The sequence below is a fragment of the Alosa pseudoharengus genome, unplaced genomic scaffold, assembly GCF_046254945.1.
Source record: "Alosa pseudoharengus isolate Yale_2024_CS ecotype anadromous, Long Island Sound unplaced genomic scaffold, YU_APseudo_1.1 YU_APseudo_1.1_scf_21, whole genome shotgun sequence".
NCBI classification, from domain to species: Eukaryota; Metazoa; Chordata; class Actinopteri; order Clupeiformes; family Clupeidae; genus Alosa; species Alosa pseudoharengus.
The window spans coordinates 33,850,355-33,868,425 of record NW_027468674.1 but is presented as its reverse complement, the minus strand read 5'-3'; the positions used below and the strand labels follow the sequence as shown (position 1 = coordinate 33,868,425).

The window sequence follows — 18,071 nt, the reverse complement described above, 5'->3', positions numbered from 1 at the left end:
TTTTGTACTTTAAATTAATGATAATTTTTCCATGACCATTCCTGTACCATTACAGAAGATGTTTTTGCATGATAGAAGTGACCACTTCTCACAAAATAAACTTACAATGAGTCCCATCAATATAAAATTTCACAGCAACGCATACAAGGTAATATCTTTACATAATTACAGAGAACAATATCTATGCAACTATTTGAGATTTGTTATGGTATAATTTTGTATAACACTATTTTTGATATTTTGATGATCTATGGTCATGTGAAGGACAAATGAACAGGTGCCATTCCCACTGGCAATCCAGGATAAGGTCTGCATTTCTGCATGTAGGAAAGGCTTTAGCAGCACAGCACTGATTGCTAACAACTCATTATTTGAGACATTACAAGAATCGAAGCTCTCCAAGTATGACTTCCAAAGGGCCCATGCATATGTGGCAAATGTAAGTGATAAGGCGAAGGAAAGGGATGAAAGAGGGGGTCAGGCACAAGGCTCAAAGCAAGGTAGAAAAAAAGTTACCATCTAGCATGATGGTAACAATGGATAGCAATGGAAATAATAAAAAAGCAAAATCAGAAAAGGTACTTCAACCAAGCAGGATCAAAGCAGCACTAACATCTATTTTGCAAATGGCAGTATTTAAAAGCATAAGTAGTGCCCAAATAGTGCTTAAAAAAAGAAATACATTCAATGAAGTAATGAGAAGCTAGAGCGAAGGACTCTGAACATGAATGGGGAGGTGGGGGACAAAAAGGAGAGGAGTTGTGAGGATATACCTGAGAGGACACGACTTCCGTGTAGCTGCTTAGTGTGTCCTCAGAGAATTTAGCAAGCTGGAGCAAGAGAAGAGCCTTATTAACAAAGTGGGCCCCCTTTAGCAGCTTTGCAAAGCCACTTTAAGTTTAGGCGTTAAAAGAGTGAGATTTCAGCCTTCGAAGCAAGGACAAAAAGCTCCTAGAGAGTTCAAGGAATACACCACAACTGAAAGGACATCATCCATGCCCTATAAACAGTTGATTCCCAAGGACACACTTGAAATGACAACCAGTCAACTACAAAAAGTGGTAAAGTATTGTTTGCTGTGCCTTTCAATTGCATCCAAATGTAAAGAAATATATAATTTATAATTAAGAATACTGACTTTGCTATTTGACTATTTGACAAATATGAATTGGAACAGAGTACAACAACTCATATCAGCTTTTCACAAGGAAATTCAAGATGATAAACATATCTCCGGTCAGACAACTGCCAAAACTATACTGGACCATGCCAAAATTCCTGGTGTGAGCTGGAGAGTGAAATTAACCTGCAGAATTATTGATGTAAAAAGTTTATTAAAATGTCTATTAAAGTTGCTGTCAATGTTGGTTGTAGAATAAAAAATAAAATGCTTATATACCCACAATAATGGTAAATCTGAAGGATACTATATTTTTCATGCCTTCAGACTTACTCATTATAGGTCCAGAAGCTTTTTCAATTTTGATAATAAAACTATTGTACCATAAAGTGAAAACGTGTCAATGTTTGTCAATGATACATTTGCATTGGATCTGTTTCTGGGGTATTCTATTTCCAGTGTTGAAATAAAATTTATTTAGCTTATGTGGCTTACCAGTCCAGTGGGAGAGTTGCGGCTGGATTCTGCTAATACTCGAGCTTCCCCATATGCATTTACCAGCACCCACATGACGGGGAATAGTAGAGGAAGAATAGGAAGAACTCCCATCATCTACAAACACACATCAGATGGGGAAGAAAGATAAGTAAGGGACAATGTGTAGTCCGTCGGTCATTTTTCAACTATAAATCTGAATAGGAAGAATGGGACGCATGATTTGTCCAAATATTTATTTTTTCATTTTATTGCAGTTTCATGGAAAAAGTTTCAGTGAGAAAATACCTCACACAAACATGATTTTAAAGTTGAAGGTGTTGTGTTGCAACACATTATCTGCTGATCTCAACTTTCTTTTATTTTTCTGTGCTAGATTTGATCATTTTGTGAATTTTATATGTACACATAGGCAATTACATGTTTGTAAAACTGTACTTGGCAAGAATGTCCTTTAATACATAGTAAAGGTAGAGTAAAAGCTACATACAGCACTACAAATACTTGGACAAGGGTATATGATATAATAATACGTTTAAATAAAGCCACAAGCAGCAATCATTGGGTCCAAGAAAAACTTGCTACCTACCCCAAATAGTGAAAATTCAACAGGTAAAAGATAACAATTTGAATTTAATAAATGTTACAAAAGAATTTAAAAGACACAACATTTTCAGGACAGACCATGTCAGAGAAAGAGAGGAACAAAGGTGTAAACTATTATAGTGGTATTTATTAGTTTATTTATTTTAAATTGGGCAAATAACTTCTATGCCATGTTACTAAATCAATGAGCCTACGACATTCTAGTAAATACCCATTCACACCAAGAACGATAACGATAACTATAAACAAATATCGTTCTCGTTAATATGAATGACGACGTTCACACATAAACTATAACGATAACGACATGAAGAACGATATCGTTGGGGATCACTTTCAGAGCGATTTTGAGAACGATATAAAGCTAATAGCCAATCAGAACCCATCAAATTTTAACTGTCACATTCATTAACACAAGGAGAGACTTTGTTTATCGTTGTTCAGTGTGAACGCTTTTATCGTTGTGGTTATAGTTATCGCTATCGTTCTTGGTGTGAATGACCCTTAAGATTGGCAATCCACACTGCCTGCTGAATTGACTGTTCATAGATAACCATTCTGTTTAACAAAATGGAATTTCTGTTTGAAAAAATGGAATGGAGATGAGAGCAAATGAATTGCTAAATATCTTTGCTTCTTTGCCTGCTAATACCTGTTCACCAGTAGGTAGTCTATAGTCTGAGAAACGCTGTTGTATACATGGCAAGTGGACCTATCAATAACTTAGACCTTTCCCATGACTTCCAAACATACCTGTAACTGGAAGAAGTTGAATAGAGCTGGAGCAAGACTGGGAGTGTCACAGAAATAACGCACTGTGTTAACAGTGAAGAAGGCCACCTGCATGGAAAAGAAATGTATTGTATTACTGACACACCAGGCGACAGATCATTAAATCACACCCATCTTATTAAAAATACAAATGTTATCATACCAACACAGCCAGAGATGCATATTTCGCCATGATGGTCTGAACAGTGAAACGCTCATTGTCCATGGCTGTGATTGGTCGAGACAGAGCCATGTCTAAACTGTTCCTGTTTAAATATGTCGGAAAGGGATACATTTGAAGGAATATAAGTATAAAGGATTGCACAGGGATTCAAATCCATTACAATCTAGCATACAGGTGAGGGCTAACCTGATATGATTGAGCACAGGTGTGCGTACCACCCTGAATAGCCGGTGCTGCTGAGGGCTGTGGGGTCCCCTCTTCTCAATCCCATGAGGTGATGGTGGGGGAGAGAAAGGAGGAAAGAGATCTCCTGGCTCCAGGACTATGTGCTCATCATCCTACAGAACAAAAACAGAAATAGACTTTGACCATTGACAATATTCTATTTCTGATCAAAACGCAAACAAGGCAAACAATGTTCTTGACCCAAGAGTCAGATTTGTGTTCCAGTTCGCATGACAACAAATGCTACTGACTGATAGATCTTCTGGATGAAGTACTGAGCATCTCATCAGATTAACAAAGTTCTCCACTACATGATACGGACCCCCCAGTCTTGATCAATCACCTTGATTCCTCTGAGAGAGGCAAATGTCTCCTGACCAGGCCTCAGTGCAATAACATCACCCTCAACCAGTAAACTGACAGGTAGGTTGACAAGCTGTTCATCTCGAAAAGTCCAGTGTAAAGACCAGGATGGGGACGAAGGAGTGTAGAGGTCAGGGTAAAGTGCAGGGGCCCATCGGAATGACTGCCCTCCACAAGCTTCCAGGTGATCTATAGGGAATAGGGAGGGAGTTGGATTAGGGTTCAATAAACAAAATATACAAGACCAGGAGCCGAAAATATTCAGAGCAGGAAACAGGGAACAGAAACATTACAACAAAGACACATTAAGACAACATTAAACAGCAGGAGTCCAGCAGAATAAGCATCATCCAGCAAAAATACACAGTAGTGAAGAGCCATGCAGTTCTTTACAAAAACATATGCATGTACAAAAACACCAACATACAGTATGCAATACTGTACAGTACAGTATGCAATATGTATGCAGTATACATACTCATACAAACAATAAGGTCAGTGTTCTCATTCCCTACACCCTCACCACTGAGCTGTGTGATGATGGCCTTGAGCCTCCGCACCATTTCACTCTTCTTCAAGCGCTGTTGCCGGCTGATGAGGAGCAAGTTCAGCAAGAGCAAAAGGAAAAGGGCCCCAGCATTCACTAGCTCGATCCCACCACTGACAACACAGGCCAAAAACAGCACCGTCACTCTTTCCATCGCAGGCAAAGTAGCAGAGATGTCATAGCATTTTCTTGTGTATAACCATTAACCAGACCGTGCAAGGGTTGTGGTAATATTACAGTGCAATGTAGCTTGTTTTTGTTTAAAATGACAATATAATGCTTGAACAACCATTTCCTTTTTTACAAGCTATGTTCCACAGTTTTGTATTTCAAACTAATGTGCACCATACTACACTATACTTTGCTGAAAGTGTGCAGCAATTACTTCACCTGCCATTTGGCTGGCTGCCATGGCAGCAGACCAGCCCAAAGACCACCACCAGAGTGAGTGCAGCTCCTGGCCAATGAAAGCAGGAGTGGCGATTGCTTTGGTGAAGGAAGCTCTGTTTCCATAAATCCTGTAATTGAATATAAAGTCAGCAGTGAAGTGTGAACTGTTTCTGAGATGCTGAAAGTTAGCGTAGTGTACCTGCTGTGTAAGTGAGGTTCAAGCAGTGTGGGACACACCTCAAACATGTTGAAACTTGTCAATACTGGATAAGTGGGAAATGTCAAACTTTTCCTGAATCTCAAATGCTCTCTAACGTCAAAATGTACACCAAAATTAGAATTGAATCATTAATGCGCTATATTCAGGTTTGTGTACTTTGATAATTCTGTTGAACATTTCTGAAAAATGTAAATCCCATTACATATAAACTTCCATTTTTACCAGACTGTGTGTTGTGGCCAAAACATTGACATAGAACACTAACGAAGTAGGGCCGGCAGACAGCACCTTATTGAACTTCAGATTACTAGTCACAAAATATCAGAACATCTGAGGTTGACAAGGAATAAATACAAAACCATAAGTATGGGACCTATGCAATTTACATTATTTTTCATGAACTTGATTGATTATTCATGCCTTTGATGATGACATAAATCAACCTAAAAGAGTATAGCAACAAGCAGATGATGCAGTCCAGCATGATGTAGTTGGCATGGCAACATAATGTCTGCAACTGTCTTACTTCCAGACAATTTCAAACACACTTTAAGCAACCACTTTCAACTTACCAACAAGGGCACTGGGACAGTGACTAGAAAACGTGCAATGTGTGTTACATTGTTAAGTGTGCTGAATGAGTTGAGAGTGTACAGTATACCATGTGTCACAGGATTGGTAAATACCTGTAGAGTGGGTCTCCTTCTGCCAGACCTCTGGTGTTGCTCTAGTAGATTGAAGAGCTGGTTGTGCAACGTCTGAAGAGCCTGAGTTGTAGACAGCCCAAGGGGGGTCACCGGCTCCTCCTAAGACAGATCATGACATCAGAAGTGCCCCCTAGCAACATGTAATACATTTAATTCCTTTGCTACATGTGCCCAATATTTATTTATTTCAAACATGTGCCCAATAGTTAGGGCTCAAAATTTAACAAGACATAGATATCAACATAGCTACCTGCAGTATAGTGACTTTGATACTAGTCTCTCAAACATACAGTTAATAGACCTTTGCTCCTTTTACTTACTGTTGCCTGTAGTCCTTTCATGGCCATAATAATATTAGGTTGTAGTGAGCTGTTTTTTTTTAATTTCCTACAGACATACATAGGAAACAGATACTACCCTTGTACTAATTTAAAGGCATGCAATGCTGACTAAAGAAGGTTCATACCGTATTTTAGCTCAACCAACAATACAAATCTTTTTGCTGCTCCAGAAGGAACATATTGCTTGGCTGGAACTAGGGATGTAACGGTATGAAAATTTAACCTCACAATTAGTGACCAAAATTATCACGGTTTTCGGTATTATCGCTGTATTTTTAAAATTGTGTTCAATATGTTCAGAAAGCACTACTAGACCTACACAACCTGAAATAGTTTCAAAAAGTGTGACAGCATTTACTATATTACAATTACAAAATATAGGCAAAACCTTATCAAAAGTGCAACATTTAACCAGGGACACTGGAACTCATTTTCACCTGGGGTTGCTCATAGAGTGCTGAGGAAGGGTAAAAAAAAATGTTAGTGAGTAGATTTGATTCCTTTATTCTGGTGCATTTTAAGGTGGCCTTTTGCTATGGGAGAAGGGCATATTTTCATTCACATTCATAGGCCTACATCCTGACTGCACAAACAAACCTGGCTGAGCTGACCATTCTTAATTCATAGCATAACGTTACCGTGGCATTGTGTGTTGTCCTATTCACTTTTTCCTTGGTCATGTTTAATTGGCTTTGTGCTTAGAGCTTAACTTACCCTACCATGACTTGGAGTTTGCTATTTCTGTTATTTGGATCCATTGAGTGAGACTAAATAACGTGAGTGGAATAGATTTAATGTGGACACGCACATAAAAACACGCAGAGTTTTGCAGTGAAAATGTTCCACCTTTTAAAAGCAGGTGTAGCCAAATCCGAATCACAGTTCATCATCATCAAGTACATAACAGAATCAGTAGGGTACCAGTTTTGTTTCATTGCACTAGGCCTACTGTATGTCAAAAGCAGCCTCGGATGAAGTGGGGAAAGATTAAACACACGGTTTCCACACCGTGGTAATCAACCGTGATAATCATGATATTTGAAATGAAAAAGGTAATTGTTATCGTCAACATTTTTATCGCGGTGTAGTGAGAAATTCCAGAGTATATGTATTTCAACATTCCAGAGTGTATGTATTTTTACATTTGTTTTGATCACCGCCACCCAAGGCCTTTTGATTAAGCCAACCCCGGTCACGTGCATATGTGACCTTTGTCACACCACATGATGGGGGGCGATTAATCATTGTGTGACGAGTTTTTCTCACACAATCATGAAGAGCGCTACTTGTTTTAACGTAATGCTGGCGCCTCACGAGACAAGGTATGACCGGAGAGAGAGCTCACGTGAGGCGACAGAAGGGGATTACTGGAAGTGTATTTAAGCAAGACTGTTTGTATTTTGTCTTTGAGTTTGTACAGTGGTATTGCTGATGTACGCGCTGTATCAACTCCCAGATTTGTTACAATACACCTCTAGTTTTTGTCTTTGCCACTGCTCGGTTTGGATTGCCTCCACTTTGTTGCTAGTGTTCATTTTTTACATTACAGCGGTTTACCATTATACTGGTAATCGTTACATCCCTAGCTGGAACAGTGCATGGTTTGATCTAGGCCACTTTTTTATATGATCAAGCAGGACTGTTTATGAACACTGATTATTTTCTAAGCACCCACACAGAACAAACAACTAGAAGACTATTAGGAGCAATGAGCTGAATTTGACAAGCATTGTATTGTATTGGAAATGGGGACCAAACTTTTAATGTTATGAGCTGGAACAGACCAGGAATATTTGGATGATCCCAAACCCTGTCTCTCTATTTTATCCTTTCACTAAGCTCAATTCCCATGGCTATAAATAAACTTTTCCCACAACATTATGGTAAAACCACAGAGAGGCAAATTCAAGATGCACACGTGTGATTCTATTCTTGAGTAATCTACACACAAACCATTTCTATCTACATATTTTTATAATTGAGAGGGGTAATCAATACAAATTTCAATTCTTAACAAAAATGTCACATTGCATTATTTGTGTTTGATTTATTTGGCTGTTAGCCTACCTTTATCTCAAGTAACTTCCAGTATGACTAATGTATGACAAGGTGTGTAGGTGTGTATGTGTGGAGGTGTCATTTCATTGCCATGTAAGTTGAGGCATTTGTTGAAACTCCACACAGTGTTTTGTTATTGTTTAGGTTACAGGCTGGTCCCATGTCATTTGTTTCCAGTTGATGGAACCAGAGTTGTGTAAGAAGACAGTTTTTGTACAGTGTACACAGAGAATGGATCTAGCGGATAACAAAGATATTCGCTGAGTGTTACAAAAAGTGTTAGCCTAAGTGATAGAAATCGTTTGGTATTGGTTACCCTGCCTTTAACTCAGTGAAGTTATTTATTTACTTCAGTTTTATCCTTTACCTATACCAAGTATGCTAATCCGTTTCTTTGTTCAGCTGAGAAAAGTTGAGACATCCACTTTGTTAATTTGGTCAATACACTGACAAAGAGATACAAGGGAACCATAGTCATTAGGCTACAGCTGTGGTTCTTAAAAAAAAAAAAAAAAAAACATGGGCCAAGTCTCGCGATCCCCTTCACTCTAACCGGCGGAATTTGGTTTTGAAATGTTGTGAGAGGGGCACTGGAAGCAGAGGCAGGGTAGGCTCATAGGTAGGCTATGTCAACACCAAAGGCATTATGTCAATGGCAGCCTTTGACTAAAAACCTTTAGAATAATCATTTCACGACCCCTCCAATATTTTTGGCGACCCCCAGTTTAAGAACCACTGGGCTACAGGGTAAGTCAATTTGGGTGTCATCAGCATAGCTATGATAGGAAATCAAATTGTTCTTGATGATTTGTCCAAGTAGGAGCATATAAAGGCTGAATAATAGTGGCTCCAAGATAGACCACTGGGGAACATCACAGGTCAAGAATGTTGGTGTTGAGGTACAGTTGCAAATTACATCAAGCTCTTCTTTCTTGTAGGTTAATAGGAAAAACTGTCTATCTTTGTTTACCGTCTACTATAAAGCAATGAGATGTGAAGCAATGTCCAATGCTCAATCCAAGTAGCAAGATCTTATTGAATACATTATCATAGTTAAATTAAGTCTAAATGTCCCCATCTAAACCTGCATAAACTTCCCAACTTATTTGTTTCTGTTAGAGGTTTAGGCCTATATGCCCATTAGGGTTGTTCTCTACCAAGAGTGAAATAATAGACAAGCTCTAAGACAAGCTGATTACTAAAGTAACACCAGACCCCAAGATTATAACACTATATGTAAGGTAGCATTAAACCTAAAAGACTAGCAGTAGCCTACTATATTAAAAAAAAATCTGTCATAGCCTACTGTGTACAGCGTTTATAAACAGGAAGTTGATTGACCAGTATTAAGCAAATCCAAAACTGTGAACTGTGAAAAGACCACTCAGCGCACGAGAGAACCATGTGAGCAAAGAGTTTAGAGAAAATGAGGGATCCATTTTAAGAGTAATTTCCACGTAATATCAGGCATGACTGAATGTTCGCAATCCTGTGATTGCATTGACATCTAAGCTAAATTCTTGAAAAACACACCCAGCTCTACCCTCACTTATGAGGCACTGTAGCAATTCCCTACCTGCTTCTTATCCTTTAGCTCCATGGCAACTGCTGACTCCCAGCATGCTCTGTCAGAAGGTGGTGCACTGGTTGTCTGTGGTAACAGTGATGCTTACCCTGGCTTTACTTGCTTCACTGCTCAACAACCCTGTGGAATATAGCACAACTTCAGTCTTCAGGCACTTAAACACATAGTAATGCCCTTCCAAGAAAAAGAGGAAACATTTCAGTCCATTAGAAATTATTTGAACCAAGTCACTTCTTCACTTCACTTCTCCCTCAAGTAGCTTGATTTTGGTTTCAATTTATTCAAGGGTAAAACGAGAAGATGTCTCCTGCATTTAGATGATAGCAAAGAGCATGGCAAATTCAATGAAAAACAAAACCGACTGAACATTCACAAAACAGTATTGGTACTACATTGTCGAATGCAGCCTACAACAATATAGATGCAAATACTAGTTCACTAACAGCCTTGGGCCATTAGACAATCCATGTTGTTAGATGTAAACAAACAGCACGAGCAACTGTGATTTAGAACTAGAACTGTAACGAACAGTGCCAACGCACAAATGCTTGACATGGAACTTACTCTAGTCAGCAATGCATCATTGGTGTATGTCAACAACAGTCAAAGGTAACGTTAATGTTACTGAGGCGGCCCAAGGGACAAAGATGTCAAAGGGGTAGATAACAGGTGAATCCTTGACTTTGATTTCAGATATTCCAACCCGCACGCCTAACCTGTGAGATTCCCCTTCATTCACGTAATAAGTCAAATAACATGGGTCAGTCACTGGATTGAACAATGTCTAGCTTCTATGTTATGTGCTGACATTAACTTACTTAACTTAACAGATCTAAGTCACTGAGTCAAAACAGCAAAACAGTTCTAATTCAAGTGCACTTCACTGTCTTTATCTTGATGGACAAACTGGCTATCTAATACAGTTAGTATCTCAACGTTATATGTTAGCTAGCACAGTTAGCATGGGACAGTAGCCTAACTGTTATCGGCTTAAAACAAAACTCGATCGTATTACTCAATGACTTTAGCATTCTGCACATACCTAGGGCTCGTGACTTTGTCAACAATCGCCAAATTGCATATTTCTTAAATGTCTTGGAACATGTCAGATATTAACAGGTCAGATATTAAAATGCTTAGTCTAGCTAGCTAATATCAGGAAGCCATAGGGTATGCTAACTAACGTTAGGCTTTCAAAGCTTGGCAACATACGCCCTTCAATTTGATGTTTCCAGTATACTGGAAACATCAAATGCATTATCATACCTTATTTTTGAGCACAGACTTTATTTCTGATTTTGCCTGTCTGTATAGTGGGCTACCATCACTGGTAATACGACCATCTCTCACTCGTCCCTCAAATTCGCCCACGAATGACAGCCATATTCCAGTAGGAAGTGGCGACAAACAACGTAAAATAACCGTGGTAAAGTTGGTTTTATATTGGACGTTGGATATTCGACACATTCGAAAAATCTATTTAGCACTGACTACGAGGGTCGAGTTTGTGTCAAACCAAACACAAAGCTTCTTTTTCCCTAAAACCTACTCTTTGATTTTATACAATTTTTAATGTTAAATGTTTCAAATCTATTATGCGGCTTGCCCTTTTGACCTACCCATGTCAAAACACATCTGGTGAACTCGGATTACTGCTCTATATAGTACACAAAGCTTCTTTTTCCCAAAAACCCATTCTTTGATTTTATAAATATTTTGTAATGTAAAAAAAATGCTATAAATGCTTTAAATCTATTATGCGGCTTGACCTTTTGACCTACCCATGTCAAAACACATCTGTTGCACTCAGCTAACTGCCCTTCATAGTGCACAATGCTTCTTTTTTCCAGAAACTCCCTCTTTGATTTTATATTAATTTTTTACTTTATAAAAATGCTATAAATCTATTATGCGAATTGACCTTTTGACCTACCCATGTCAAAACACATCTGCTGCACTCAGCTTAACTGCCCTACATAATACACAAAGCTTATTTTGTCCAAAAACGTACTCTTTGATTTTATATAATTTTTTTACTATTCAAAAAATGCTATAAATCTATTATGCGGCTTCCCCTTTCGACTTACCCATGTCAAAACACATCTGTTGCACTCGGCTAACTGCCCTACATAATACACAAAGCTTCTTTTTTCCAAAAACTCACTCTTTGATTTTATATACATTTTTTACAGTAATAAATGTATATAAAATCAAAGAGGGAGTTTTTGGAAAAAAGCTTTGTGTACTATGTGGGGCAGTTAGATGAGTGCAACAGATGTGTTTTGACATGGGTAGGTCGAAAGGTGAAGGCACATAATAGATTTATAGCATTTTTGAATAGTAAAAAATTAATATAAAATCAAAGAGGGAGTTTTTGGAAAAAAGAAGCTTTGTGTACTATGTAGGGCAGTTAGATGAGTGCAACAGATGTGTTTTGACATGGGTAGGTCGAAAGGTGAAGGCACATAATAGATTTATAGCATTTTTGAATAGTAAAAAATTAATATAAAATCAAAGAGTGAGTTTTTGAAAAAAAGAAGCTTTGTGTACTATGTAGGGCAGTTAGCCGAGTGCAGCAGATGTGTTTTGACATGGGTAGGTCAAAAGGTGAAGGCACATAATAGATTTATAGCATTTTTGAATAGTAAAAAATAATATAAAATCAAAGAGTAAGTTTTTGGAAAAAATAAGCTTTGTGTACTATGTAGGGCAGTTAGCTGAGTGCATCAGATGTGTTTTGACATGGGTAGGTCAAAAGGTCAATTCGCATAATAGATTTATAGCATTTTTATAAAGTAAAAAATTAATATAAAATCAAAAAGTGAGTTTCTGGAAAAAAGAAGCGTTGTGCACTATGAAGGGCAGTTAGCTGAGTGCAACAGATGTGTTTTGACATGGGTAGGTCAAAAGGTCAAGCCGCATGATAGATTTAAAGCATTTATAGCATTTTTCTTACATTAAAAAATATTTATAAAATCAAAGAATGGGTTTTTGGGAAAAAGAAGCTTTGTGTACAATATAGAGCAGTAATCTGAGTTCACCAGATGTGTTTTGACATGGGTAGGTCAAAAGGGCAAGCCGCATAATAGATTTGAAACATTTAACATTAAAAATTGTATAAACTCAAAGAGTAGGTTTTAGGGAAAAATAAGCTTTGTGTACTAGAAAGGGCAGTAAGGCGAGTTCAGGAGATGTATTTTAGTATGGGTAAGTCAAAAGGTGAAGCCGCATAATAGATTGAAATCTTTTATCAGCATAAAAAAATCATAAAATCAAAACATGGGTTTTTGGACAAAAGAAGCTTTGTGTAATATAGGCAGGCCTTGTTTAAACACATTAAAGTTGGTTTGACACAAACTCGACCCTCGTAGTCAGTGCTAAATAGGTTTTTCGAATGTGTCGAATATCCAACGTCCAATATAAAACCAACTTTACCACGGTCGTAAACCGTAAAATACTGATAGTCATCTATAAGCCTAGTGTGTGGAATTCAACTTGGTTGCCTAAAGTAGCACAATTATGCACAATTTGCATAATTAGCTAGGCAATTAAGGCGAGGCAGTACAGGTGAATAGGGTAAAAAAATTAAACAATAGATATCACCATGAAACTTTCTGAGTTGATTACTTATGTTAAGATGAGAAAAAAATGTATTGCATGTTTTTTTATATTTTAATGTTTACATATGCAAATGAGGCCCTATCTCATTAAAAAATGCTCTAATTTGCATACACACAAAAGCAGATTGTGTGATAAAGCCAGGCTCAAATTTTTTTTTCCAGACGATGACCGGATCACTCCCAAAGTTTTTGAGTTATCTTGCAAACAAACAGATGAACAGACACACAGACAAACAAACAAACAAACAGACAAACAAACCCTGATGAAAACATAACCTCCTTGGCGGAGGTGATAACTATATAACAGCATGCACACACACAAACCCACAAGAACTATATACAATATGCAAAATAACTATATCCAGCATGCACACGTACACAAATGCACAATAACTATATACAAGAACTATATACAACATGCAAAATAACTATATACAGCATGCACATACACACAAACCCACAAGAACTATATACAATATGCAAAATAACTATATCCAGCATGCACACGTACACAAATGCACAATAACTATATACAAGAACTATATAGAACATGCAACGCGCGCGCACGCACACACACACACGCACACACGCACACACGCACGCGCGCGCACGCGCACACACACACACACACACACACACACACACACACACACTGTAAACTATATAACTATATACAGTATGCACACACGCGCACACACACACACATATTTAACAACAACCACACAATCCCACTCAATAGCCTTCACCATCTTCATCATTTCTTTCCTCATTCCCTTCAGTCTCATCATCTTCTTGATCTTTATCTGAATGTATTGTGAATGGGTTGCAGCAGCGGACCTCACCCCCTTCACACTTGAAATAGTCAGTGCAACTGAGACTTGCAGCATGGCAGCTGCAGTTTCCTTTGCTGCAGGCTTTCAATGTGCTGCAGCTACAGCTGGTGACATCAAGCAAATTTACTGGAGCCACTGCCTGAATGGAAAGAGCAGGCATGACAGCCCCTTCACTAGCAACCTCCCACCCAAACTGTGTGATGTCTCTGGCCTCTGCAGGAGGCTCTCTCTGACCTGCAGCCTTCCACAACATGACCTGAAGATGAGCATGCAGTATGTGCAGCATCAGGTTGGTATCTGTTGGAGGAAGCTTTTTAAGCTTAGGAGGCTTTTTGCTGCGACTGTAAATCTGGTAGCGAGTGTTGTTCATCGACTTGGCCTTCTTCTGCCCATACAGTGCAACAAAGAACTCGGTCCCAGTATCTTTTAGGTCACTATGAGTGGCATCAGGTTCCCCAAGCACTGTATTGAGACCAGGAATGGTATTTCCTAGGAGTACAACATGTTGTCCTTGTCATGTTGTGGAAGGCTGCAGGTCAGAGAGAGCTATTTTGCCTTTTGTGTCAAGGACAGTGGCAACCCTAAGTCTTTCCTCCTTTTTTACCAAATATAATTACTTCAGTTTTTTTCTTTGTTTAGCTGAAGAAAATTTTGAGACATCCAGGTGTTGATTTGTTCTATACACTGACACAGAGATTCAAGGGGACCATAGTCATTTGGTGACAGAGCTAAGTAAATTTGTGTGTCATCTGCATAGCTATGATATGAAATCAAATTATTTTAGATGATTTGTCTAAGTGGGAGCATATAGAGGTTGAATAATAGTGGCCCCAAGATCGACCCCTGGGGAACACCACAGGTCAAGGACATTGGTGTTGAGGTACAGTTTCCAATAGCAACAAAGAAACTCCTTTCTTGTAGATATGATTTCAGCCAGTTGATAACTATGCCTGTAAATCCAACACAGTGTTCTAGTCTGTGTAATAAAATATTGTGATCAACAGTGTCAAATGCTACACTAAGGTCCAATAGCACTAGGACTGATGTTTTACCTGAATCTGTATTGAGGCGTATGTCATTTAAAACCTTGATGAGAGCTGTTTCAGTGCTGTGATTTGCCCGAAAACCTGACTGAAAGTAATCAAAATACCCATTTGATGTTAGGAAGGTGGTTAGTTGATTAAAGACTACTTTTTCAATAATTTTGCCAATAAAAGGTAGATTGGATATGGGCCTGTTTCGCATGGAGGCGTCCAGGTTATTCTTCTTGAGAAGTGGCTTTACAACAGCTGTTTTCAGTGACTTAGGAAAAATGTCAGACAGCAGGACATCTGCTGCTATAAGGTGAAAAACAGTTTTAAAGAAATTGGTTGGCAAAATATCTAAGCCACATGTGGAAGAGCTGAGCTTCTGTACCGTTTTTTCAAGTGTGTCGTGGTCTATCAAGCTGAACTCTGACATCAAGTTAAGTTTCCCTATATTTGTAGCTGGAAGTTCTGGATGTTGCATTGGTAATTGAGTAGATATGTTGAGTCTGATTTTGTCAATTTTACCTTTGAAAAAAGATGGGAACTCATTGCATTTATTAGTTGAGAGAAGTTCTGGCGCTAATTGTGATGGGGGATTTGTTAACTTATCAACAGTTGAAAATAGAACACGAGTGTTATTTGAACTTCTACTGATGATGTTAGAAAAGAAAGACTATCTTGCTTTGCATATTTCAGAGTTATATGTGCGGAGCATCTCTTTATGGATTTCATAGTGGATCTGAAGTTTGTATTTATGCCATTTTCTTTCGGTCTTCCTACACTATGTAGTGTAAGAATTCTGGTTTGATATTTTTGATTGTGTTTAGATGTTCAGTGTGGATGTTGTGTGCATGTATTTGTGTGTATGGGGGGGGGGGGGTGCTGTAAGCTTATTGAATAGAAAATTATAAATACAATTGTATACAAATTGTATACTGTCTTTTAAAAGAAAGAAAACAAGCATTTGATTAATATACAGACATTTTATATCCAAACTTGCTATTATCATTGGAACGTTAACTACCGCTGGGTCATCTATGGCAGTTCCGTGACCGTGGAGAGTGAAGGTTTGTTTCTCGTTAAAGAAAAAAAATTAGCCGGGTTGCCCCTCACAAAAATGTGGGGAAATTATATCCAAAATGGCTGCAGTCAGCCAAGCTGGAAATGAACTTTTTTACGTTTTTTCCCACAGTGCGGCATAATACATGGATTCTGAGACTATTTGGTAAATTATGTAGATTTATTGATTTCACCTATTGTTGACCTTCATATTCAAGATGGCCACCGATTTTTGGCTCTTTAAAGTCAATATTTAAAAATCGTCAAAGCCTTAATATTAGGCTCAAATGGAAATTCTGCTCATACTGAGTTCTGTTATGGACAGTAAAATTACAACATACACATAGGTCATCAGATGTCTGTAATTTTTTTGTTATTATTTATTTATTATGATTTATTTATTGAATTAACTGAAAAGACTCCATCTGAATCTGTTGAATCTCCACACTGACTCCTTTCATCATCAATGCTACTCTCATCTGAGCAGTCATGAGGTGTGAGCTGCTGGGGCAGGGGGGCAGGGGGGTGTGACGCACTGGTCGACACTTTCCGTTCACTAGTTCCCAGCCGTGACCAATGGGAGAAGGATGCTCTTGCAGGTTGTAATGTAACAATATGTAAGGTAGTTTGTCCTTTCCATATGAAGATTCAAAGAGTCATAATCAGGTGTGACACGGATTGTAGACTTATTCTTCAGTTTGTGCCATTTGGAAACTCTGGCCTGCCCGCAGCTCACATCTGCACTCTCAGCATAAATGACGGAGAGGACAAATGCCTTCATATCCTCTCTGAGTCTGGCGATACCAGTTTTAGCTCCAGCCTAGCATAGATCATTGTATCCTGTCAGTATGGTCAGAACATAATGGGATGACGAAAGAGACAATTACAGTGCTGTTATGAATTTGCTCTGTATAACCGCGTTTATGTTTCACAACTACACCAACAATCAAACTAGCCTCCACTCAATTTATGCAAACGTTAACATTATTTCTATGGATATAACATCAAGCTGGTGAAAGATTAGTAGCCTACCTGCAGTAAAAACCAAGCATGTCTGATAAACATTCTCAGGTTTATTTCAGATTCAAGAAGAAATAGCAATCACATTTCACCTGAAAATCATACTAGGCTACCATGAATACACAAGCCACAATCAGGGATGGGCAGTATTTCTAATACATGTATTTAAAATACGTATTTCAAATACAAAATACTATTTTGTCATTTGTATTTTATTGAGATGATGAAAATGCCTTCGTATTTTGTATCAAAATACTTCAGTGTTGTGTATTTTTGTATTTTCAAAATACTGTAAAATACTTTCTGTGAAACACTGAGATGACATCTATCTAACTATCTATAAAGCATGAAATCTGTCTCTGTCTGTCTGTGGCACCCTCGCATGATCAAGCCCCTGTGATACTGTTCTCGGCCACTATTTTTTAGAGCACCAAAGGAAGGACTTGCCATCCTTGGAACAGTATCCACTGATCAAAAACCTTTTTGTAAGGTTCAATACCATCATTCCGTCTTCTGCTCCAGTAGAGTGTTTATTTTCCTTTGCTGGACTGAATGCAACACTGTTTGAGAAATTAGTTGTGCTTAAAGGCATCAACTGAGGAGACACCATTACACACACGCCTTTGCTCACACAAGGACAGCACAAGGACTTGAGTCAAAGTCCTTTAAGGCAAGTCCATCCACTCAACGGCCATATTGCAACGCTTTTTGGGCACTTCTCGGGCATTTATTTCAGCAGAAATGCGCGTGCGCAAGGCTTCATGACACCAACCTTGCTCCAGCTGCGAGATCACATGATTGGCACGATGTCTTCACAACACACCATATGATTGGCTCAATGTATTCATATCACACCAAATGATTGGGTCAATGTATTCACGTGTCAACATTTTGCCATG

General features: G+C 38.4%; 1 protein-coding gene across 2 annotated transcripts in view; it reads right to left on the bottom strand.

Moving 5' to 3' along the window:
• Window positions 1-10,997, bottom strand: part of tmem94 (transmembrane protein 94) — a 38,797-nt gene extending 27,800 nt beyond the window's left edge. Inside the window, exons 1-11 of one of the 2 annotated variants that reach the window (XM_076298693.1) lie at window positions 10,879-10,997; window positions 9,604-9,732; window positions 5,608-5,727; window positions 4,702-4,829; window positions 4,288-4,424; window positions 3,745-3,953; window positions 3,363-3,514; window positions 3,156-3,258; window positions 2,975-3,061; window positions 1,616-1,732; window positions 774-830 (exon numbers count right to left, since the gene is read on the bottom strand). In XM_076298693.1, the coding sequence (XP_076154808.1) occupies window positions 774-830; window positions 1,616-1,732; window positions 2,975-3,061; window positions 3,156-3,258; window positions 3,363-3,514; window positions 3,745-3,953; window positions 4,288-4,424; window positions 4,702-4,829; window positions 5,608-5,727; window positions 9,604-9,627 (1,134 nt within the window). In that variant the 5' untranslated portion in view covers window positions 9,628-9,732; window positions 10,879-10,997. The remainder of the gene's footprint in view (window positions 1-773; window positions 831-1,615; window positions 1,733-2,974; window positions 3,062-3,155; window positions 3,259-3,362; window positions 3,515-3,744; window positions 3,954-4,287; window positions 4,425-4,701; window positions 4,830-5,607; window positions 5,728-9,603; window positions 9,733-10,878) is intronic. The other variant, XM_076298694.1, reaches the window with a different exon arrangement.
• Window positions 10,998-18,071: the final 7,074 nt, after the last annotated feature.